This window comes from Sporobolomyces koalae (genome assembly GCF_050403365.1).
Source record: "Sporobolomyces koalae JCM15063 DNA, S_koalae_JCM15063T_v1_ctg1, whole genome shotgun sequence".
NCBI lineage: Eukaryota > Fungi > Basidiomycota > Microbotryomycetes > Sporidiobolales > Sporidiobolaceae > Sporobolomyces > Sporobolomyces koalae.
Window position 1 is genome coordinate 1,297,454 of NW_027481770.1, and position 22,396 is coordinate 1,319,849.

General features: G+C 56.7%; 9 protein-coding genes across 9 annotated transcripts; 4 read left to right on the plus strand and 5 right to left on the minus strand.

Moving 5' to 3' along the window:
- Positions 1-140: 140 nt before the first annotated feature.
- JCM15063_003642 (glycoside hydrolase family 18 protein) lies at positions 141-2,374 on the plus strand (the record flags this gene model as incomplete). Its single annotated transcript, XM_076675563.1, has 11 exons — positions 141-540; positions 609-663; positions 726-792; positions 854-1,063; positions 1,122-1,301; positions 1,378-1,580; positions 1,663-1,729; positions 1,947-2,031; positions 2,097-2,147; positions 2,228-2,237; positions 2,302-2,374. 11 exons carry the CDS (start codon positions 141-143, stop codon positions 2,372-2,374), a joined length of 1,401 nt encoding a protein of 466 aa, XP_076537647.1.
- Positions 2,375-2,466: 92 nt separating this feature from the next.
- JCM15063_003643 (uncharacterized protein) lies at positions 2,467-4,054 on the minus strand (the record flags this gene model as incomplete). Its single annotated transcript, XM_076675564.1, has 9 exons — positions 2,467-2,577; positions 2,647-2,702; positions 2,773-2,973; positions 3,036-3,103; positions 3,165-3,252; positions 3,327-3,440; positions 3,520-3,558; positions 3,629-3,740; positions 3,818-4,054. 9 exons carry the CDS (start codon positions 4,052-4,054, stop codon positions 2,467-2,469), a joined length of 1,026 nt encoding a protein of 341 aa, XP_076537648.1.
- Positions 4,055-4,566: 512 nt separating this feature from the next.
- On the minus strand, positions 4,567-7,436 carry FAA2 (medium-chain fatty acid-CoA ligase FAA2; the record flags this gene model as incomplete). Its single annotated transcript, XM_076675565.1, has 12 exons — positions 4,567-4,656; positions 4,737-4,951; positions 5,039-5,150; positions 5,208-5,566; positions 5,636-5,715; positions 5,779-5,990; positions 6,048-6,268; positions 6,330-6,345; positions 6,425-6,507; positions 6,579-6,887; positions 6,978-7,299; positions 7,368-7,436. 12 exons carry the CDS (start codon positions 7,434-7,436, stop codon positions 4,567-4,569), a joined length of 2,088 nt encoding a protein of 695 aa, XP_076537649.1.
- A 458-nt stretch (positions 7,437-7,894) lies between these two features.
- On the minus strand, positions 7,895-12,980 carry JCM15063_003645 (uncharacterized protein; the record flags this gene model as incomplete). Its single annotated transcript, XM_076675566.1, has 5 exons — positions 7,895-8,305; positions 8,378-8,932; positions 9,002-9,085; positions 9,158-12,528; positions 12,605-12,980. 5 exons carry the CDS (start codon positions 12,978-12,980, stop codon positions 7,895-7,897), a joined length of 4,797 nt encoding a protein of 1,598 aa, XP_076537650.1.
- Positions 12,981-13,621: 641 nt separating this feature from the next.
- On the minus strand, positions 13,622-14,790 carry REX2 (Rex2p; the record flags this gene model as incomplete). Its single annotated transcript, XM_076675567.1, has 8 exons — positions 13,622-13,674; positions 13,743-13,774; positions 13,867-14,056; positions 14,141-14,237; positions 14,311-14,332; positions 14,399-14,499; positions 14,567-14,652; positions 14,751-14,790. 8 exons carry the CDS (start codon positions 14,788-14,790, stop codon positions 13,622-13,624), a joined length of 621 nt encoding a protein of 206 aa, XP_076537651.1.
- A 595-nt stretch (positions 14,791-15,385) lies between these two features.
- FAU1 (5-formyltetrahydrofolate cyclo-ligase) lies at positions 15,386-16,327 on the minus strand (the record flags this gene model as incomplete). The annotated part of the gene is made up of 5 exons (XM_076675568.1): positions 15,386-15,492; positions 15,573-15,734; positions 15,809-15,827; positions 15,891-16,153; positions 16,216-16,327. 5 exons carry the CDS (start codon positions 16,325-16,327, stop codon positions 15,386-15,388), a joined length of 663 nt encoding a protein of 220 aa, XP_076537652.1.
- Positions 16,328-16,583: 256 nt separating this feature from the next.
- On the plus strand, positions 16,584-20,343 carry JCM15063_003648 (uncharacterized protein; the record flags this gene model as incomplete). The annotated part of the gene is made up of 3 exons (XM_076675569.1): positions 16,584-16,650; positions 16,827-18,336; positions 18,414-20,343. 3 exons carry the CDS (start codon positions 16,584-16,586, stop codon positions 20,341-20,343), a joined length of 3,507 nt encoding a protein of 1,168 aa, XP_076537653.1.
- A 151-nt stretch (positions 20,344-20,494) lies between these two features.
- On the plus strand, positions 20,495-21,256 carry GIM5 (Gim5p; the record flags this gene model as incomplete). Its single annotated transcript, XM_076675570.1, has 4 exons — positions 20,495-20,575; positions 20,668-20,770; positions 20,886-20,992; positions 21,092-21,256. The coding sequence occupies 4 exons, from the start codon at positions 20,495-20,497 to the stop codon at positions 21,254-21,256; spliced, it is 456 nt and encodes a 151-aa protein (XP_076537654.1).
- A 310-nt stretch (positions 21,257-21,566) lies between these two features.
- On the plus strand, positions 21,567-22,277 carry JCM15063_003650 (uncharacterized protein; the record flags this gene model as incomplete). Its single annotated transcript, XM_076675571.1, has 3 exons — positions 21,567-21,624; positions 21,703-21,924; positions 21,994-22,277. 3 exons carry the CDS (start codon positions 21,567-21,569, stop codon positions 22,275-22,277), a joined length of 564 nt encoding a protein of 187 aa, XP_076537655.1.
- Positions 22,278-22,396: the final 119 nt, after the last annotated feature.

Below are 22,396 nucleotides of genomic sequence, written 5' to 3' on the forward strand. Positions count from 1 at the left end.
TTTCCTCGGCTCCTGAACCGGTACAGGCTGACGAGGAAGCTCATTCGATCGTTTGACTGGCCCTCCAGGAAGAGACGCACAGACGACATAGAAAATTGAGAAGGAGACATGCGTCGACACCTGTTCATTCGCATCAACAGATGACAGTGATAGCATGCGTGGTCGCCTTGGTTGTGATCGTTCTGTGCGGCGGAGGATACTACCTGTATACGCAAGACGGAGGATCGCTATTGGGCTCAAGTTCGGCTTCTTCAGCCTCCTCGGGTGAGACTAGCGGCACGAGTGGTGGAGGATCTGGCAGCGGTTCGGGCAGCGGTTCTGGCACCGGTTCTGGCAGCGGATCTTCCATGGGAGGACCCGCGAGCAAGTCGAGCGGCGATACAAGCGCGACGGGGACCGCTGGTAAGGATACAGCAGGAACCAAGGACGGAAGTGCATCGTCGACCGGGACGAGCAGCGCACCAGCGTCGAGCAGCAGCGGAGCAGGAGGGGGCGGTGGCGGTGGTGGGGGAGGCAAAGTTACTGCGTTCTTCGAGAACTGTGAGCGATCCCCAGTGCTTGACGGACGCGCAGGACAGGCATTCCTCACAGACGAATCTTACGATTAGGGGTTGGAGATGATCCAGCAAAAGCCGACTTCTCGGGCCTCTACGCGGCATTTTGGTACGATGCTCTGGTCGTCAAGGTCACTCGGGAAGTTGAGCCTCACGTATTACTCGCTCCAGGTTCTGCGCTGTACCGGAAGCTGGCGGATCTATAACACTAGGGGAGAGTACCACGGGACAGGCAAAAGTGAGTCCATCGGTTTTGCTCTCAAGAATGGCTCGAGCTTACGAGTCGATGTTCGCGGCAGACGTTCGCAGAAGCGGCGCAGAAAGGAGGTGCCAAAGCTATACTCACTGTCGGAGGGTGGACAGGTTCAGCGCTGTTCTCCGGGCTTGTCGCCAAGGAGGACACGCGCAAGGCGTTCGTTGACGCAATGGTGAAAGCGATGAACGACAACTCATTCGACGGCATCGACATCGATTGGGAGTATCCGGGACAAGCGGGAGATACTCAAGATGTGCGAGCGGCTATTCCATGCCGAGATCAGAGAAGCTCTAACCATTATATTCGCACAGTTTGACGTCAAGAATGATCTCGCAAACCTACTCCTTCTGCTGCAAGAGATTCGAGAAAAGATCGGAAATGACAAACTCATCTCGATGGATACATCTTCCGGGGTGTATCTCGCCTCAGACGGAACTCCTTCGAAAGATATGAGCGAGTTTGGAAAAGTGCTCGATTTCATCACAATCATGGTAAGTCCCCTTGAGTCATGTGTTTTTCTGACTTTCCAAGGGAAGGAGGGGATAGCTAAGCTCCCGCGCACGGCAGACGTACGACAGCGTAACGTACTCGAGCAAGACGACCGGTCCAAATTTTGCGTTCTCTTCGAAATGTGCCCCTGCAACCGGATCGTTCGAGATCCCGACAACCGTGCAGGCATGGATCGATGCCAAATTTCCAGCCGAAAAGATTTCCGTCGGACTCGCTTCATATGGGCAAGTCTTCCAAGCAGCAGCTCTTCGATTCACAGTGTGAACGCCAGCGTCCTGACATCCTCGTCGTTCGTAAAACCACAGCTATGCATGGGAGGTATGTTCGTGCTGAATGTATGAGACCAGCGCTCGAAGCTGATACAAAGATACAGGTCGCCGATTTCAAGGACGGTGGCGGAGTTGATGGGGTAAGTATTCACAATTCTGCTCTCGACTATTCAGAAGAAAGTACACTTCAACGTCTGTCTGAACCAGGCATCCTCGAGTATATACCAAACAAGCTCGAAAGTATTGAGCGCAGAAGACGGCTCGGTGCCATTTCATAAAATCTCCTCTGATGTGAGCCATTCACCGTTTACAAACACGACCCTCACCCGTGTTTGACGTTCTCGACACACTACACAGTATCTAGGAAAGATGGACTACACCTATGACAACTGCACGAGCACTCCTTTCCTCTACAGCAAGGATACTTCCCTCTTTGTAGCCTGTCAGTGCTGTCGTCCGCCAGCAGAGAGTGGGTCTTAAAAGCTTATAGTCTACACTCACATGTAGATGACGATGAGAAATCGTTTGGCGTCAAAGGAGGGTATGCGAAGACAAAAGGTGTGTGGCAGGGTTTCCTTACGCACATGCGTCTATCGGTCACAGCTGACTCGTTAATGTTGCACTTCCCGCAAAAACAGGGTTGTTCGGGTTCGTTATACGCATTCACACGTACATCACGAACCGAATAATCTGACGTGTCGCGTTTAACCAGTTGTTCTGTATATGCTGGATTGACACAAGATGCGGACAGAAAGCTGATCAAAGCCGCTCTAGACGCCTGTTGAATCAGGGACTACCATGGACAATATCGACCGGATGTGTGTACCCCCTGTATCTCACTTGTTCTTGTGCTCGTCGCTTGAAGCCTGTGCCATCATCATGCTTTCAACGGTGTAGCTCCCTCGTCTCCAATCACGTCTGCCAAATTCGTTGTTCCCGAACCTCGCTTCGCAGGTTTGGGTTGGTTTGGTGAAGGTTTCCAGCCAATCTGCAGGATCATCGGAGGTCGCACGTGAGCTCGTGCTGTCAGGCCTGACGAAGTGGGAGAGATTCCTACCATGTGCATGATCTGGAATGTCGCTGGAATCGTTCCATCTTCGAGTCCGTGCAGATCTACGTCATGTACGTCTCATGAGTGTCTGTGAACAGAGAGAGGTAGGCGATGAAACCCGGCGAATCTCACCTCGGTAGATCTCGGCAGCAGCCATGACCGTCTCGGGTTTGAGCGTCTTTCTCCGATTCACAACGGCGTTGCCTTCTCCCATCCATTTGAGGTCGTCCATCAACTCGTAAATCGACGGGTACGCGATCTGGATTTCGTCAACGTCGACAGTCGACAATGCGAACCCGGCTCGGTTTAGCAGAGATGTGACAGATTGAGAATCTGCAACAATTCGATCAACGTGTGATTCGTACAACATTAGGAATGGTATCGCCAAGACTAACCTGTCATAGGAGAGATTCGAGGCGAGATTCCTCCTTCTCGTTCGAGTTCTGCCAGCTGCAGAGCCGTTCTATCGATGTGTTCAGAGTCAGTCGATCGATTTACTCGTCTCGACCATGGCATGCACACACCTCAGCTCAAAGAGGGTGTCGCCTCCAAACATCGATCCGATGAAAACGCCATCTGGCCGCAGAGTCCGTTTGATCTGAATGAGAGCGCCTGTCCAATCCAACGAATACAAAGTCAACATACGGTATCGATGCTTCGAGGGCGTCAGATTGAGCTCTACGAACCTGGAAGATCGTTGATCCAGTGGAGAGACAGGCAAGACATGATGGCATCGTGAGAATCTTCTGCAAAGTGGGACGCGAGTTCTTCTTCGTCGAGGTGTATCCGTTCAATAGGAACTGATTGACGAGGAGTGAGTGCAAGCATTCGAGACACAGGGTTTGCGCAGACGAGAATTCTGCAGCTTCTTGGACTTACCATCGAATTCAACGTCTTCGTCTCGGTACAGCATACCCTCTGAACATGTCATAAATCTCGATCAGATAATCTCCATACCATCGAGAATGCGACCAGAAAGGTAACGCACTTGACGAGTCGACCATGACCACCTTCTTCGTGATCTCCGAGTCCATGTGTTTTGCGAGGAATCCCGGACCGGACCCGACGTCGAGCACGAGTGGGTACCGTTGCTTGATATCCTATAGCGCATCAAGAGTCTCAGCATGTTGCCTCGGCGCGAACGGAAAAGAGTCGGAGACGGGCGGTGCGGACTGACGAGGAGTCGATCGACCATGCTCTGCGCAACGTCGTCCTTGACATAGTCTGTCAACCTGCTCCGCTCCTTGTGGGCAGCAGCTCGGTCACGTTGGCTGCGTTTGAGGTTGCGATCGAACACTTGGAATGGCGAAGCCGATGACGGCGCGAACGATGGTACGGCATACGCGCGCTTCGTAGGTGTCTTCAGAGCTCTCGAGAGCGTGCCGGTCAAGCTTGAACGGCTGAATGAGGCCATGATATGGGTAATCGGAAAGTATGACGGCGTCCAGATTTCCGAGATAAGTATTACTAGTTTCATCTCTTCCTTCCTCTGTCCAAGCATCGGTACCTCTGGCTCGGGTCATTTCATATTCTATCCGCTCTGTGCTGTTGTATGCTTCCTTGCAGAAAGAAGGATGGCACGTTTATGACCAAGGCGAGAGATGTGTGGCTTCTTGAGCTTCACGACAAGCTGTTCGAATTCGCAGCTGCCAAGAGGATCGGCCTGTCGTAGACAGCGCAGGACTCTTGTGTGAACAGTATGATCTTGCTTCCGTTGCGAGTCCCCAACCCTACTGTCAAGAAAGGGTACTGCGAATGATTGCACTGATTGCGGTAAAGAGCCGCTCGGAACGAAACAAGGTAGGCCTACACAGACATAAAACGCGGCCGAGGACAACGAAGAGAGCAAGAGAAAGACCGAGACAGACTACACGCAAGAAAACGTAGACGGCATGTCCGAGACCAGGGGGGGAACATGCAATACTTCTACAACTTGCTCCTGATTTTGCCCTCGGCCGCTTTGTACAGCTCGGCAATCTTCGAACCGTATAGTTTGGCAACAATGTTGCGCTTGGCCTGTTCGAGAGGCAGAGAGAGAGAATCAGTGTCAGAAGTCGCCTCGACGATACCGGATTCTGGGTCACAGCGAGTCGCACCTTCATGGTCGGAGTCATCGCCTCGGGAGGGAACACGTTGACCGTGATGAAGATGTTGTCCTGGAGGAGCTCGTAGCTGTTGAGGCGCGCCTTCTTGCCGTACGGCGCCAACGCGCGCGCGAACCCTTCGATCACTTTCGTATTGGCGGCCGCGTCGTTGAGCGCGGCGACATCAGTCGGGGCGATTTCACGGCCGAGAATGCGGGAAGCGAACGCTGGAACCGACACGAATGTCAAGAATGTGAGCATCAGGGTCACGAGAGCGTTGTACACTGCGTTGCGGCGAGAAAGGAGAGGCTTACGAGCGAATTGAACAGGATCAGCGACACAGATCGCAACGAGATGGTCTCGAAGCGAGTCTCCGTGAACGTAAATCTGAGCGAGAAGAGGACAGAGCGCGTAGATGTTCTCGATCTACAAAAGAAACGCCGCATCAGTCACATTCGTGAAAGTAGGCTTGAGGTCCTTTACCTTTTCGACAGCGACATATTCTCCTTGACTGAGCTTGACCAGGTTCTTTACCCGGTCGATAATCTTGAGCCTGCCGAGCTCGTCGATCAAGCCAATGTCGCCCGTCCTGAGCCATCCGTCGTCCGTCATCGTGTCCTTTGTCTTGGCCTCCTCCTTGTAGTAGCCACCCATGACTCCGTCACCTCGGGTACAGATCTCGCCTCGGGGGTACGGCTTGTCCTCGCTCGTGTATCCCATATCAGGCACATCGATAACCTTGATGTCGACGCCAACAATCGGAGGTCCAACAGTACCGGCACTCCAGGCGTCAGTCAGCAGGCAGCGAGTCGCGCATCCACTGTTCTCCGACATGCCGTAACCTGCGACGAGTGCTTCTCGTCAGGATCCCCCAAGCGAGCACGAGATCAGGCGAAAGCGTGACAACTCACCCTCGACCACATCGCAGCAGAAGGCGACGCGCAGGAAGTCGAGCACTTCAGGGGCGATCGGAGCGCTACCGGTTCCGATGCTGTGGATCCGCACAGATTATACTGTGAGCGCCTGGATTCTTAGGGCCCGACGATGCACTTACAACTCGACATTACCACCGAGGAGCGCTTTGACTTTGTTGAAGAGGATGCGATCCCAAAGGGCGTGTTTCTTGGTGCCAGTCGTCTTGAGGTTCTCGACTTTGACTGCGAATGCTTTGCGAGCGATCGCCCCTTTGACGCCCGGAGCGTCAAGCGTTTGGGCTTTGATCGCCTGGTAAATCCTGTTGAGCACACGCGGGACGGACACGAGGAACTAGAACGACGCGTGACATTAGCTTCGCCAGAGGTAAGCAAAGTCCGCAAAGCTCACGGTGGGCTTGATGATCGCGAAGTCCTCGAGGAGACGAAGGTTGTCTCCACATGAGAAAGCGATGCGAGCTCCGCAAGTCATCGCCACGACCTCGCAAAAGTATTCGTAAATGTGAGCGAGCGGCAGGTACGAGATGTGAATCGATTCAGGGTAGAGCTTGTTGCCGTAACACGACGAAACTGCGACTCCGGCGACCGACTTGTGGAGAGTCATGACACCCTCTACAGGACTCAACTCGCAATCAGCGGACGATCTTGTCATAAGAATACTCTGCGAACTCACTCGGATTACCAGTGGTCTGCGAGCACAAAAAAAAAACTCGTCTGTCAGTCTGACGAAGCCAACCAAAAGGGGTCAGAGTCGCGCAAAAGACGTACTCCGGATGTGTAGCATAGACAGGCGACATCCTCAGGACCCGGTGGCGTGTGAGGCCTCAGATTCGCAACACCGAGAGCTTCAACTGAGTCGATGGTAACAATGTCCTAAGATCAATCGAGCCAGACAAAAGGCGACGGTGCGGGATCCACTCACGCTCGAGGATGTCGAGCACTTGCACTCCGACAGATTGACCCCACGACTTGAGGGCATCTCCACCAGTGACTCCCGGTCGAGCACCCTTGGCAGAGATCGAGCTCCAAGTGTCGAGCGAGACAATCGCTTTGATCGTTGGGAGTTTCTTGATGAGCGAGAGGATCGCCGGAACGTGCACGCTGCCGACAAACACGACAGGGCACTCGGCGTGGTTGATGATGTATTCGACAACCTCGGGACCGAGAGTCGAGTACAGAACGGTCGTAGTCATCGAGTACGAAGCGCACGCGAGGTTGACCCACTGCCATTCTGTGGGGGTTTCAAGGACAAAGGACATGCTCGCAATTAGCATGGCGCGGGACTCGGGCCAGACGTCTGACAGAGCTCGTGATGACTTGCCTGGACGATTGATCGACCAGATTCCGACGTTCCAGCGGTCGGAAGTGTCGTTGAGCTGCTCCTTCAGCTTGGCCAACCCACTTCCGACCCGAGTGCGGTGCGCATCGACCTCGTTGTACGTCTCCCACGTCAACTCTTTCGCCCAGTCTTGACCGTCCCACTCTCGCTTGCCGAGGAACTGTTGGTTCCCACAGGCCTTCAAGCCGAGGTCGAAGGCTTCGTACAGGGTTTTCGGATAGCGAGGATCGGCCGGTTGTGGCAGTGAGAAGATCGCGTTGCGGTACGCATGAGATCCTCCGGGTTTCTTGCTGCCGGGCACGGGCTGAAACGGGAGCGAGCGTGAGCGAGACAGCCGAATGAGGGGAAGCAAAATGTCAACCGTTCACTCACAAGCGCCTGCGGCTTCTTGGGATCGACAGAGTCGGGCAGAGGAATCGGGAAAGGTAGTTCAGAAGACATTCCCGGTGCGAAATGTTCAGGATGAGGGCGAGAGGGACGAGGAGAGCACCTGAAGAACCCACGCAGCTGCTCGGCCAAAAGTCCGGTTCACGCTTTCTTCCTGTACCCGACTGACCCCTGACAAGTTCAGCGGCCCACTTTTCTCTTTCGCAAGAATTCCCGTAACCCACGCGGACCGTATATTTGGTACGGATCGGAAAAGCGTGTAGAATTAAAACGGTGAATCCGAAAAATTATAAGTGCCACGAGGGAAAAAAATCCGTGAAAAGCACAAAACACAAAGGGAAGCGTGGCGATTGAGCAGATTGGGCGTTGGGAACGATGGTATCACGCGCAACATAGATATGCAGGGAGGGAAAGAAGCGGGTGCCAATTTGGGTCGAGGGAAGCGGGAGTGCGCTTTGCAAAGAGATTGGATACAGTTTTAATATTTCCGATCGACCGAACGAGTGTCCTTTTTAGTTGGCAGGCTGGGCGACCTTGTCGTACGCCTTCCAGAACGACTCTTTGCCGTACTCGACTTCCTCCTCGCCCTCTTCCGATTCCATCTTCTCGGTCAATTTCTCAACTTCCTCCTTCGACGCACCGGCGCCCATCAACAGCGACGAGGTGAAACCGTAGGCGGAGGGCGCATCGATCGCAGTGTCGACGAGAGTCTTCATGACCGGCTCGAACGCCTCGAGGAAGGTCGCGTGCGAGACGACCGACTTGGAAGCAGTCTCTTTGAAGAGGTCGCGCGTGATGTTGACCACGTCGGCCTTTTTGAGGATCGCAGCCTCGGCAATGCGGGTGATGAGGAGTGATCGGTACTCTTGCGGCAGAGCCTCGATACTGGCCACACCTTCGGAAACGTTCTTGATCTCGAACCACTAGCAAAGCGGGAAAGCAGAAAAGGTCAGCGATCTCTCGGAGAAGCAAAATACGACCGAAAGATGACGAACCTCTTGCACTGAGTTGGTCGCCTTGCGCTCGGCCTCTGATCGGCTCATCGACGATGCGTTCGGGTCGATCGCACCATCGTCCTCGTCCTCTTCGTTCTCGCCGGCAGTCTCCTCCTTGTCTTCGTCCTCTCCCTCCTCTCCATCGAGAGGTTTTGTTCGAGGCTTGAGTTGAAGCTTTGGTCGTTGCGAAGTCGAAGCAGCAGCTTCCGGTTCGTCTCCTCCACCAGACAGGAGCGCGAAGGGGTTGATCGGGGTCGACGGTCGGGTCGCCTCGGCCTTGGCCTTCTGCTTGTTCGCAAACGCGCCCGTAGGGCCGAGCGAGAGACTCGAAGAAGAGTCACGGTTTTCCCGGAATCGTCCAAAGCCGCTGAGATCACCAGCCTTGGCCGGTCGTTGCGGCTGAGTAGTCCATCCATCGGCACCGGCTTGAGCAACGCCAAAGTCGCGACCTTGCCCTCTTCGAGAGTTGGGTCGCGAAAGCTGGTCGCCCAGTCGGGGAAGCTTGCCTCCCGAAGAGGCAGTTCGGCGGGCCGACTCCTCGGCCTGCTTTTGGGCCTGGGAGATTCGCGAAGTAGTTTGGTCAGCACAAGCACTTGTAAAATACTCGAATGCGCGGCTACTCACATCGGCGTGGATCTCGGAGATCGTTTTGGGTCCGGCAGCGGCTTGCTTCGAAGCCCATCGGGAAGCACGGAGATCGACGACATCCTACAGTGCAACAGGATAGTGAGGACGCTGAGATGCGACGACGGGGAGGAGGGAGAGTGTGGGAGAACTTACGAGGATCATGAAGCGGATCCTGGACGAGACCTTGGGGCTGTTGGCGATCATGTTCATGCGCGTAAAGTAGATGTCGACATGCTGCTTCGCTTTGGGGTTGTCGAGCACCTTGCCGACAGTGGTGAGGAGACGGCAGAGCGACTCGACATCCTCCTCTTCAGGGTTCTCCGTGTTGGCCAGCAGCTTCTTGATGCACTCGTGCATGATGCGTTCCGTGAGCATCTGGAGGCGGTACAACTCTCCGATGAAGCGCACGAGACCGAGACCTCGTCGCTTGGCCTTTTGGGCAGCGTAGTACTCGTCCGACAGCAACTCGGCTTCGGTCTGGTCTTCCTCCTTGGTGCCCTTCTCCTCGGCATCCTTCTTGGCCGCCTCGTTCGCGTCTTGCTTCGCCTTGTCGTCGGCTTCCTTGCTCTTGGCAGCAGCAGTGGCCGCTTCCTTGTTCTTCCATCCACTCTCGTAGTCCTCTTGGCAGCGAGTGAGGAGGTATTTGCGGAAAAGCGCACCACCGGCGACGGGCGTGCCGTCTTGCGCCTTGACAGTCTCGTCGCGCACCTCGGGCGAGACACGTTCCATAAGCTTGCGGCAAAGTCGAGCGTACATCTCTGACCAAGTCGCCTCGTCGGTTGCCTTCTCGAAAATGAGAGCGATGACTTGTCGGAGGATGCGTCCGTCCGACTCGTCGATACTGCGGTTGGCCCATTCGAGAATCTGATCCGAGATCGACTCGAATCGTTCGAGCGTGAGCTTGTTGAGGAGGGCCTTGACTTTTCGCTGGACCATCTCGGGCGAGTTCGTGTCGGCACTGCCAGTCGCTCCAGCAATGACGGACGGGGCCCATCCAGTTGCCGATCGAGGTCCGAGGGTAGCATCCTCGAATCCTTCTCCAGCAACGTGTTGACCAGGCTTCCTCGACTCGTCCTTCTCGCGCTCCTTCTCGCCTCGTCGTTTCGAGCCGCGTTCGCTCTTGTTCCTTCCTCCTCCTCCACCGAAAGCACCTCCCATGCCGCTCTGGCTCGTGGTGCGCGACATGCTGCCGCGCGCACCTCCAAACGCACCCGAGGCTGATCGGTTGAGCGAAGCGGCGAACCGTTGCTCGCTGCTCGATCCGGAACCTTGTTGACCAAAGTTGCCCATGCCACCGAACGCACCTCCGACACCACCCATACTCGCGCTGCGACCGAACGCACCCGAGCTCGAGGCCGTGCGGGAAGCCGAAGGGGGACCCATCACTCCGCCGCGACTCCTGCGGTCGAAAGCACCCCGGGGTGCGTTCTCGTCACCGACCATACCCATCTCGGCGAGGTTGGGCAAGTGTTCGGGCTTCTCCTGGCAGATCGCCATGAACTGGAGGAGGAAGTCTCGGTCGTAGCGGTACTTGCCTGGCTCCGAGTTGACGTTGAGCTCGGCTGCGGGAGCCTTGGACGACTCGGGGTACGAGACGTTCGCGAGGTCCGAAATGGGGCGAGCGGAAGAAACGGCAGCGGAAGAGGGAGAGGCAGTCTTGGCGGAAGCATCGGTCGACGAGGCGCGGGACAGGTCGGTCGAGGGCTTGGCAGGAAGGAACGAGGGGAGGGAAGCGGAAGGAGCGGCGGGAGGCGCGACATCCTTCGCGTCCGAGTCGGCATTGAGACTCTCGCGGGCAGCGGCGAGCGCTTGGGCGGGGTCCTTCGGCTCGACAACGGCTTCCTCCTCAGCACGGAAAGTCTCCTCCTCGGCGCGAACAGCATCGGCTTCGGACGACTTGACGTGGAGACCTGCAACCTCCTGACCAGGAGTCGCGGGGGCAGCCTCGTGCTCGGCCTTGATGGCCTCGGCGGCGGCAGCGGCAGCCTTGTCCTTTTCCTCCTGTTGCTTCTTCTTCTCTGCCTCTTCGTCAGCAGCCTTCTTGTCGTCGGCCTGCTTCTGCTCCTCGGCCTGCTTTTGCTCCTCAGCTTGCTTCTTCTCCTCGGCTTGCTTCTTCTCCTCTTCGGCCTTCTTCTCCGCCTCTTTGGCCTTCTCCTCCTCCTCGGCAGCCTTGCGCTTCTGCTCAGCATCTTCATCGGCTTGCTTCTTGGCCTCAGCGGCTTCAGCGTCAGCCTTGGCTTTCGCCTGCTCCTCCTCGGCCTTCTTCTCGTCTTCGCGTTTCTTGGCTTCTTCAGCAGCGGCCTTGTCCTTTGCTTCCTTCGCAGCCTTTTCCTTCTCGGCCTTGGCCTTGAGCATGCTCTCGTCCGGTTTGACAATCTTGATCGCGGCCGATTTGCGCGGCGTGATCGTGAACATGGGCGAGTCCATGTTCGGTTTGAACTCGGGCGCAGCGGCACCAGCGAGGCTCAGCGATCGCAACGGAGTCGAGTTGTTTGCGACCTGAGGCGAGAACGCGCGCGGGAGCGCAGCGGATTGTTGCTGTGGGGACGCGTAGCCGAACGAGGCGGAATTCGGAGTCGAAGGCGCAATCGAGTGGATGGTCGAAGGCGAAGGAGGAACGGTAGAACCCGCTTTCGGGGTGTGAAGACCGGTCGAGGGAGTCGAATTACCAGGCGAGTTCGACAAAGGAGGGGGACCTCCAGCCGGACCCTGAGGTACGAAGCCTCCAGGGTAGGGTTGGTAAGGCGCGCCGTAAGGGTTGTAGGGGTTCGCATAGGGCTGAAGCCAGACAAGCGGGCCAAAAGTCAGGTTCAGACTTGGCTTGCAAAAGTGGTTCGGAACAAAAATAATACTCACGTTTTGACCCATGTACATGCCCTGCGGCAGAGGAGGGTTCGACATTCTCGGAGAAGTCGCCTGTTGCGAGAACGATGAGCGGTGCGGTTGATGTTGAGGAGGTCGAGTGGGCATGTTGGGGCTGCCGACAAACGATCCAGGTCGCGATCCGGGACCGCTGCTGCCCGAAGGAGCTCCTCCAGGTCCGCCGTACGGGTTTCCGTTGGGGATATTTTGGGGAGAAGGACCTTTGTAGGAGCCGGATTGACCGTAGTACTGCGTGGGCGGCGAGAAGGCCTGAGGAGGCTGCTGCTGAGGCACGAAAGGCGCCGGGATTCCGCGAGGAACGAACGAAGCCGAGTTGTTCGAGAGCTGCGAGTGAGCATGCGGGAGAGGAGAAGTGCTTGGCTGCGGCGAGCGGGCTTGGGGGTCGTACGTCGCAAGCGATCTTCGCTCTGTCGGGATCGGGGCCGGAGGAGTCGACTGCTGACTCGCGTTCGACGATCCTCCACCAGTGAAGAAAGCGTGCAAGTTGATGGGAGGCTTCGTCGTCGAAGGTGCAGACGTCGGGCTCGCGGCTTGCGCGGGAACCGATCCGAATGCCTTCGGGGCGCCGTTGTTGAACGCGGGCGGTGCTGCGGGCGAAGAAGAAAGCACAGCGTTCTTGTCTCCGGCGGTACCGAACGCGACTGGTACCGTTAGAAGGGAGAGTCAGCTTTCGCTCGCGAGAAAGTACGCCAAGACAAGCGCGAGACGAGAACGTACCGTCAGACTCGGCTCCGGTACGGATGGCATCGACCCTCGATTGGGGCACGCTCACGCCATCGACCCTGACGCTCTGTTTCCTCGAGAGAGGTGCAGGGGCTTGAGGCGAGGTCGGGTTCGAAGGCGACTGGCTGCCGGCAGCTTGCGCGATCGCGGTCGCGGCGGGCACGGTCGGGCTCGCACCTGCGGACGACGAAGCGCCGTTCACGTAGCCGGTGACATCTCCCGAAGTGACCGCAGCGGGCGAAGGCTTGCTCTTCTTGGCCGCGGCGGCGTAGTTGAACGGTGCCGACGGCGAATTCAGCTTGGGGGTGGTCGAACCAGGCGCTTGAGCGGCGGCGGCAGAGGTGGGTTTCCCGGAGGAAGGAGTGCTCATTTAGTAGGGCGGAGGGGTGTCTTGGGGTTGGTTGTGAGAGTAGGCGGGAATCGTGCACTCGTGACTGGCAAGAGTGAATTCCGGATCGCGCTATTCACACAAGAACAGGGACGAGACGAGGAGCGACGGGGCGCTGGGGCTGTCCGGAGTGCGGATGGAGCCGGGTGCGAGAGGAGAAAGGGAAACGCGGAAAACGGCGGTGGCGATCCGGTCCGATACGAGCGCTCGCGACGGGTGCGAGGGTCGGGGAAAGTGTTTGTGGAGGAGTGCGAGACTGCACAGACAGCTACGAGAATCGAACGAGGTCTGCGGGTGCGGTCAGTGGGCTTTTTCCAGATCGACGAATCGAGCCTTCTAACTCACCTCGACGGCGGGAGAAAAGGAGGGGGGAAGGAGGAAGGGGAGGGCAAGGATCTAGAAGGTCCTGCCGAGGTAGAGCACGCTTGGAATGCGGTCTATGGAGAATGCCCAGGGGAAGCCGGGCCTTGGAGGAGCACAACCAGCGTAATCCCGCGCAAATTCTCATCATACATTTTATTTGTAACCAAACCCAATCCGCATTCAATCGGCTCGCCCATCTCACGCGCAGCGTATACAGGCATTGCTCCACACCGCAGGAGTTTGGCTATGAATTACACAGTCTACTGCTTTTGTTCGACTGGCTGGAAGAGATGCTCTCGGTAAAACTTGAGTTCTGCGATCGACGCACGGGGTCGAGTCAGTTCTCGTGAAATGCTCGGACAAGTACAATGCGATTCTCACCTGCGATCGACGCTTGAATGTCCGAAAGCGCACTATTCATGAAGCATGATCAAGCTCGGTTAGCTCGAGGGAGGCTGTCTGCGTCTTGCAGTGGCGAATTGATAGAAGAGCTTGAGAAACGCACCGATGTTCCGCCTCTTCTTTGCGTTTCAGCTTGCTATTTGCGACCGCGGTCGGGTACCACCGTCGTGCGAGCTCTTTGATCGAGCTCACGTCGAGGATTCGGTAGTGCAGTTTCGCCGCGAGTAAAGGCAAATCCTTGTTGATGAAGGCCCGGTCTGCGTGAACCGAGTTGCCAGCCAACAGCGCCGGGGCTGAAAGAAGACGAGACACCGCAGATGATTCGAAAGGTTCAGTGATTAGCTTGCTTGGCCCAAACGGTTCGAGAGAAGCCTCACTCGAAGGGGGCCAATGCTTTGCGACGTAGGCTGCGACGAGAGAGTCGACTTGTTCCATAGTGTACTTGCTGTCGAGACATGCCTGCGTGAGTCCAGTCTATCGAGTTGGAAATGATGATCGAGCAATGTCAGCGACTGAGAAAGGGCTGCAAGGCGGCAGCGGTTTTCACCTTGGCGTGCTGCTTGATGCACCTGTTCCTCGAGCGTCAGTTTGCCTCGAAGAATTCTCTTTCTTTCTGGAACGCCGCAAGGTCGTACCAGTCGTTCATGCTATCCAGGACGTCTCGGTCGGTGTTGACAATGTACTCGACGCCGTCGTCGAGGGGTTCGAGGTTCGCATTTGTCGCGATGCAAGCGATCTGGGACATGCAATCGTACCTACTTCAGCGTACTTTGGCACTGTGCGTCAGGAACGAGCCGTCTCACCTCTAAAATCCGGTCTGGCACAAACGCCTGCCCTTCGCGAAGCCCTTCTCGAGGCAAATACGGGTTCAGGCCTGTCATCTCGCAATCTGTTTGTACGCAGAGGGAACCCGAAACACGTCATGATCTGATTGAGCGATAAAGCTGTGTACTGGGAGGGCAACCGCGCGAGCAACGGAGGTCGTACCGATCCACAGGATGTTGTCGGCATTTCTCGATTGCGCCATTTGAGCAAAAGTCAGGAACGGTCGAACAGTCTGTACACGTCTGGCGAGGCGATAGAGTGGCGTGAGCGGAGTCGAGTAGCGGAGGCTGTGCAGCATAGGCTATAGACGAGACAAGAAAGCGAGGAGATCGCTTTCGCCGGTCCCTCTCTGTACGCATTCGTCGAACTCGGCCGATCTCGGTGATGGCTCAACCCACCGTGGCTACCTGAAGAGCCGGACAAGCAGAACCTCGAGGTCGACGCGCAAACTAGCCGGAGCGACGATGTGGGGAGAAGGCACCTTGACGACTCGGTGGTCTCAGGCATCCCTGGGAAGCGCTGACATGCTCGCTGACAGACATGCCTCGGTTCGCTCTCAGCTCGCGAAAAAATTGGCAAGAACAGCGAAAAGTCTGTGGCGCAGACGTCGATGATCGTGCCAACACCAAGTCATCGACGATCCGCATTCGATGAAGATCTTTGTGGAGACGGAACTACAGCTGTGACTTGCAAGGAGGACTGGTGGCGAGTCCTGTTCTGATTGAACTCGTCGCGGAGCGGGTTGCGGATGTCCGATCCCTTGGTGGCGCGAAATCGTGACGTTGCGAATCACATCGCTACAGTTCGCCCTGTGGTGTCAAGAGCACGTCGGGCAGTCGGTCCCACTCGTTCGTCGGGATGAGCTCTCCTTCCTGCACCATCTGCGCTTCAAGTGCGAGCGCGACTGAAGGAGTGTGACAATCGATCCGGGACGACGTCAGTACTGGTCTCCGAAGCGTATCGTCCTGTGCCTGCTAAACGCACCTGTTTTTGGAGGATGTTTCGCAAACCTCGGGAGGTAGTCGGCGCAGGTCGTGATGTAACGATCGTAATATCCCCTGCCGTGCCCGAGCCGCCGGCGCTGTCGGTCAAACGCTAACCCGGGCACGAGGATGAGGTCGAGCCCACCCGCTATGGGATGTTCCGCTGATTGCAAGAGGAGAAATCAATCGTCAGGTTGCGCGCCAGCGTCGCACAAACGAACGAAATCTGCGCCTCACCATCTTCGAGGCCTTCGATCTAGAGTGACGCATGTCAGCACACAGATAGATGCAGGAAGGGTGTTTGAGAGTACAAGCGCACCTCGTTGGGGTCGAGCTCTCGGATGCCCCAGCGGTTCAGCTTGAGCCCTTCAAAGTGGCCGACATCCTTGAGCCGGAGCATCTTCATGGTGGTCTTGTCCTCGATCGGACAGTACGGGATGTACACACGCTTGTCGTGTGCAAGCGCATGGCGGATGATCGAGTCGGTTTGAACTTCGCCGACCGGCAGCGAGAGGTAGCAACTGATGTTCTGCGCCGCGACGTAGTACGGCGACTGCAGCAGGTGATCGACAATCTTCTGCGCTGTTTCAATCGGTTCCCTGGTCAGCTCGAGAGGAGAGTCTCGGAGAGAGGCATCAACGAACATTCGGCCGCGATTTGTTGCGGGGGGACCGCGCGGAGGCGAGCCGTGATCTGCTTGCGCAGGGCGTGTTTGGCGTGATTGATACTGCTGCCGGTAACCGCAGATCCAGACATACTCCTCGGCCGACGAACTGTCACGGCGAGCCACGAGACGCGTGCCTATCTCCGGTCGGGGCGAGCGCCGTCGTCGATCTGCTCCGCTACCCGCCGGCACCCGCACGTCTCGTCCCGACCCCGCCCACCAGCTTGTCAGGACTCGCTTGAGCGCCGACTGCAAGCGGCGAACCAACCATAACAAGAGCGCCGCCTGCAGGAGGGGACCGCAAGTTGAACGCAGAGACGCTCGACGAACACGGTCTCGCGGTCGCGTATGGACGCTCCTGCTCGTGCCAGAGCGTACAATCGCAGCCGCGACAGCTCGATCGGTAGTCAGACCAGTAAGCACTCTTGTCCGCCTGTGCTCCGTCGGTAGGGTTCCGGTGTTCCCGGTGGTCCCGGTGCCCCTCTTCCCCCTCCTCTCTTTGCTCGGCCCGACTGTTTGCAAGGTCGACTCGTTCGCCGCATTGGACTTCCATCACGCAGCAGTCACTGACAACTCTTGTCCTGGAATCAGGTTTCCGTGCGCCTGCACTGGAACCGCCTTTGTTCTCGTCGGCGTCCTCGTCCTCGCTCTCGGCCGCGTTCGAGGACCGCTTCCCTCAAGCAAGCACATCTTTCGCACTGCCACATTCTCGCTCAGCCTCAAATTCTTCCAAACACTCGCTGAGATCGTCTACCGGGTCGGAAGCTGGGACAGGACGCTTGCCCAGAACGACGTCGCTTTCAACCTGGGGCACCATGGCCGACAGGGACTTGTCCCACGACGTCGAACTTTTGCTCGGAGAGGACGGAAGAGGGAAAGGCACCTCCGGCGCCAGTTCCCGTTCGACCACTCCGTCGCGACTCGAGCACGCGCCGTGGGCTGCAGCTGACGAGCGCGTGCCAGACATCGGACCTGCAACTCCGAGGTCCGCCAGCACCAGGTACGATGACCTCGACACGACGCCGACAGGACTTCCAAGTCGTGCAGCGGCATCGAGAACGCACGCACGGGAACCTTCTTCGCCCCGGCCACTTCACACACCGCCTCAGCTTCTTCCCGCGACCTCTTTCTCCAGGTCGCGCACGGGTTCCCCTGCCCCAAGCACACACTCTCGCGTACCATCCCATCCTGTGTCTTCTGCTCTTCGCCCTCCCTCAGCCAAGTCATCGTCGTCAAACTCGTCATCCTATTCGTTCGAAGACGAAGAAGACAACTCGTGGGCGACCGACTTGGCTCCGACCCATCTCGACGATGTCGGGGCGATCTCGCTTAGGTCTCCGCTCCTCGCCGAGAATGAACCGAGCGCAGCTCGAGACCAAGCGAGGCCTATCAGCGAATTCGACATTATGGGCGCTTACGCTCGATCTGATACCGCTGCGAGCCTCCCGAGCTCTCCTATGCTGCCCACCGTCGGCACCATCCAACCTGCAAGTCCAGTCATCCCATCGCCCGAGGAGAGGTCCGACCTCTCACTACCAGAGCCAGCGGCTGGGGATCCGTCGATACTTGGCGATCCTACTTCGCCGACTGCGGTCCAGCCCAAGCATCTCCAAGCCGCCACGACTCCGATCTCTTCTCGAGCGCCCTCTCCGACACCTTCCCTCTCTCCGAGCGTGCGGCCGTCTTCACGCACCTCGAACCGCAGCGCCTTATCGAGTCCTGTTCGACCACCTCGCAGACAAACCTCCAGTCTCAGCCTCGCACCCCGTACGGATTCTGTCTCAGTGAGTCCTGCAGCAACACCCAACGCGAATGACCCTGTGTTAGCCGATTCTGCACCGCTCGCCATGTCCTCTTCAAGATCGAGCTCTGAAGACGCGACGACCAAGGTCTCTCCGCCCAGGCCTCACCAACCGCATGCGTCACCAGTCATGGGTTCGCCTCGATCGCCGCGACCCCCCAGCATTCCCGAAAAGTCGCGCAGACGGACTAGTGTGATGGGCCTCGGGCTCAAAAAGTCACCAGTGAAAGAGGAAACGACCGAACCGAGCTCTGCCATAAGCAAACGAGTGGAGGAAACGGCGGCTGGCGGACTCACGAGGTAGATTGTCTTGTCCTTTTCGCCCAAATTCTGCGTGTGCTGACTGAACTCCTTCCCCCCCCCTCTCTCTCTCTTAGCCCAAGTACCCCTCTCTCGGCGTCTGACTTTGCTGATGTCTACGGTCGACTCGACTGGACATCCCCCTCCCCTTCGATCAGCAATGCCACGACTTCACCAACTCCCGCTCGCTCGTCTCACATTCGCGATGCAGCCACTTTCGATCTACCAACTCCTTCACCTTCGCTGTCTCCATCTGCTGCGAACGTCGTTACGAATGGCGCATTGTTGTCGGTTGCGATGGACACCAGGACAAACTCGTCGACCAGCAGCAGGTATGGAGAGGACGGGGATCGAGAGGTCTTTGCTGATGCGAGTACCGGGTTATCGCCAAACCTCGTCAACATTCCGGCGACAGCCGACGGCGGGTTTCCATTCGATGCTGTACCTCGCTCCGGCGACAGATCAAGCCCGACGGTTGAGCTCAAGGCCGGGAGGAGTTCGACACCGAAAGGAGACGCGAAAGCGAGAGCCGCTGCCTTCATTGCGGACCTCAAGAAGAGTCGACTCGAAGCCGAACAAGAGCCACCCGGCGAGGTACAGACCGAATTGGCGGAAAGCAGTGCGAGCAAAGTTGAACCTGCAAAACCTAGCGCAACCACGGCAACCAACGGAACCCTCGCTCCTGCCACTAGTCAGACTTCAATTCTCGACCCACGACCTTCGTCATCTGCGCGGACAGCGAGCTCCGAGTCCATGGTGCAGACGCAGAATCGCCTACGAACACAGTCGCGCGCATCCACTCTCTCTCCTCCTGTCGCAGCGCCCAGACAGGCATCTCAACAGGCGATCATCGGTCATTCATTGCCTCCACTTTTGCGACGTCGTCCACTGCCGATGTCGATCCAGGCGACTGGAGAGTTGCAGCGTGCGCGAACAGCAGGAGAACGCGCGAGGATCTATGCTGCGAAAATCAACGATCTCAGTCGCGAGAAAAGCAGGCTCGACGAGTGGATCGATGTCGTCAGGAATCCGCGTTTCGCAACCACCCGGGGTGAGCGGCTCGCGCGCTTCCTTCCATCGAGAGGTGACCCTGTGCTCGAAGCTGACGAACACCGCCGTTGCATCAACCGCCGTCCTATCACAGCTACGGCAAATTCTAGACAGCACACTTCGCCCCTCAAGACGGCGCGCTCGTTCCGACAAGACAGCTCTACAGCAACCTTTGCGCCTCGCGGAGATGGATATCGCGCGAAGGAGATCACGCCATCCACGTTTGGACCTCGTGACATGCAACCTACGACACCTTACCCTGGCGTCTTGAGCTACAATAGTTCGATCCAGAACGGTTTCGCCTCACATGGAACGAACAGCAGTCGATCGACTTTGGGATCTGGGTTACCTTCCGCTTCGGCTGGAGGTCCGGGACGGCCTTCGTTCTTCTCGAGATCGTTGGGTCGACGGACATCGAAACGAGAGCCGCCCTCGACCGTGCCGATACCCCGTTCGACCGGATCCTCAAACGGAGCTGGGGGAGGTGGAATTCAGATCTCGAACCCATCGCCGCTACTATACAGCTCATCGGCGCTGACGACCACTGCATCAAGCGTGAGTGTGGGCGCGAACGCGAACAACCGTTCAGTTGGAGGTCCGCGCATGCCCGGAACCTTGTCGTCCCGAGCTTCGTTCGACTCGCGCAATAACTCGCCCGTGATAGGCAATTCCTCGCCATACAGTGGATCACCCAACTTTGCCAGTGCACATCCTCATCGAGCGTCGTTCTCGTACGGTACTCTGATCTCACCTCCAGAATCCGCGACCTCTCCTCCCTCGCCTATGCCCGGGGACAGCGAGATCGACTCGATGGCATTGGATCGGTTGACAGATGTGCTCCCACAAGCATCGAGAGAAGATTTGGTCAAGGCGTTGAAGAAGGCTGGAGGACAAGACGATATCCTGGCGATTTCGATGTACCTGAGTGATCGGGAAGCGGGACTCAAGAAGGGCTAGTAGCAATTTCTCCGTAGATTGACTCGACTGCCTTTTTGCTGTGCAAAAGACTTGAAGATTTGCCCGTATGATACTGTAGCTTCCGGAGACGCGCATCATGAACTTGTGATTTCCAAGAAACGCGTCGGTTCTTCATCGTATCAACCCAACCATGTCGGCACCACCAGGCACTGTCTCGCTAGAGGATCTGACGCTCGAACAGATCGCGTCTGTCCGTCAGCAACTCGAACAAGTGCGACATCATCTCACCTCTACCCTTCTCTCGCGCCAACGCGGCAACCTCAGCCCGGTTCACTGACCTCGACCTTTGTGAACGTGTACTAGGAACTGAAACATTTGACGCAAGCATTTGGAGATCTCAAAGCCGCACAGAGCAAGTTCATGGCTTGCATGGACTCGCTCGATTCCATCAAACCTGCGAACCAAGGTGCGCTTCCCTAGAGGCTCGTGCTTCTCAAATAGCTCATGCTGATCATCGTGTCTTTCTCATTCCCAAATTCACGCTGTTGCGCAAACGTAAATTACCGGGAATAAACGAGCAGACAAGAAGATCCTGATCCCGCTCACGAGCTCGTTGTACGTTCCGGGCAAGATCAAAGACACCGAAAACGTCATCATCGATGTCGGTACTGGCTACTTCGTCGAAAAGGTTAGTTGCGAGGACAGATGCCGTCTCATGATCTGCATCGTTTCCTCTGCTCCACACCAAGTCCTGATCACTCTCTCCCTCTCTCTCGTTATTGTACAGCCAACGAAAGCGGCCAAGACGTTGTACAACACGAAGATTCTGGCGCTCAAGTCCAACTTGTCGACATTGCAACAACAGATTGAGAAGAAGCAAGACAACTTCAACAGCTGCGGCGAGATGATGCGGGTCAAGATGGCTCAGCAGCAGCAGCAACAGCAGCAGTAGTAAGAACAGGCTGCATGAATGGAGTTGGAGGACTGGGTATCTGGCAACGTTGGAGCTTAAGGGTTCAAAGCCAGGATCTGTGTGGATAGTTTCGTCTTTTTCCCTTCTTTTTTGGTCTATTGTGCGTGTGTTTTCCGTCTTCCCACTCGTTCTGTTGCAATACGCAAGTATACCCATTCGTGACATTGTGAAGATGTATCTGCTGGAATGTTGTAAAGACAACTTTGCCCCTGTCCTGAAGCCAACTAGTTGCAAACGAGCGATTCCCTTGAGCGGCGCTCAACCGGTCGCTTCACGAGTACCTGTTCAAATGCCTTATCTGTCGAACCTGCAGCAGCTTCTGACAGCTCTGGCGCTGACTTATTCGGGTACGTCGCGCTCTCACTCCCGCCAGCTCAAGTCAATCACGAGCTAATTAGATTCTCTGGGACGACCTACGTCCACAGGCTACGGCTTGGTGTTCTCTCCAAACTCATTCATCTCGACGACTGGACCCCTACTACATTTCGCAAGCCGTCTCGCGGGACTCGACGACCCCCACTTCTCACAACCTGAATCCCCTGTAGGCACATCGACGATGACCGCATTCGGGATTGGATTGTTGTCGATCAGTTTCTTCTACGTCATGAGTATCTATACGAAAGACGACAAGTTCAAGCGCAACTCGGGTTAGTCCAAACCTTCTCCTGTTCTTTCGTTCTCTCAGAAAGTACTGATCACGATCCAGTGAATTCCAGTACCAGGCAGGATCTTACTCGCGTCTCTGTCTTACTACCTGCTCAACACTAGAGAGTTTGATGCTCAATTCGCCTCGCTGCTCGCGACCTTTGCGGGGTTCAACCTGGGGACCGGAATCCTGATGGGTCTTTCAATTGGATTTCAAGATGGGAACCAGGTCGATATCGACGAGAAACGGGCACGCAAAACGAGGGAATTGACCATCCTGAGCAAGTGGAGAGTACGCGAGCGAGATCTCGAGGACGAGATCAAGCGATTGAAGCGCCGTCTCGGAGACGTGTAATGAGGATATTTCCCCAATGGCTCTCAAAGCAACAGTCGACCATGAAACCTGACGGTCGAAATCTTCGGTGATGAAGGACAAGCACGTGAACAACTCGTTCGCCCAGGGTACAACAGATT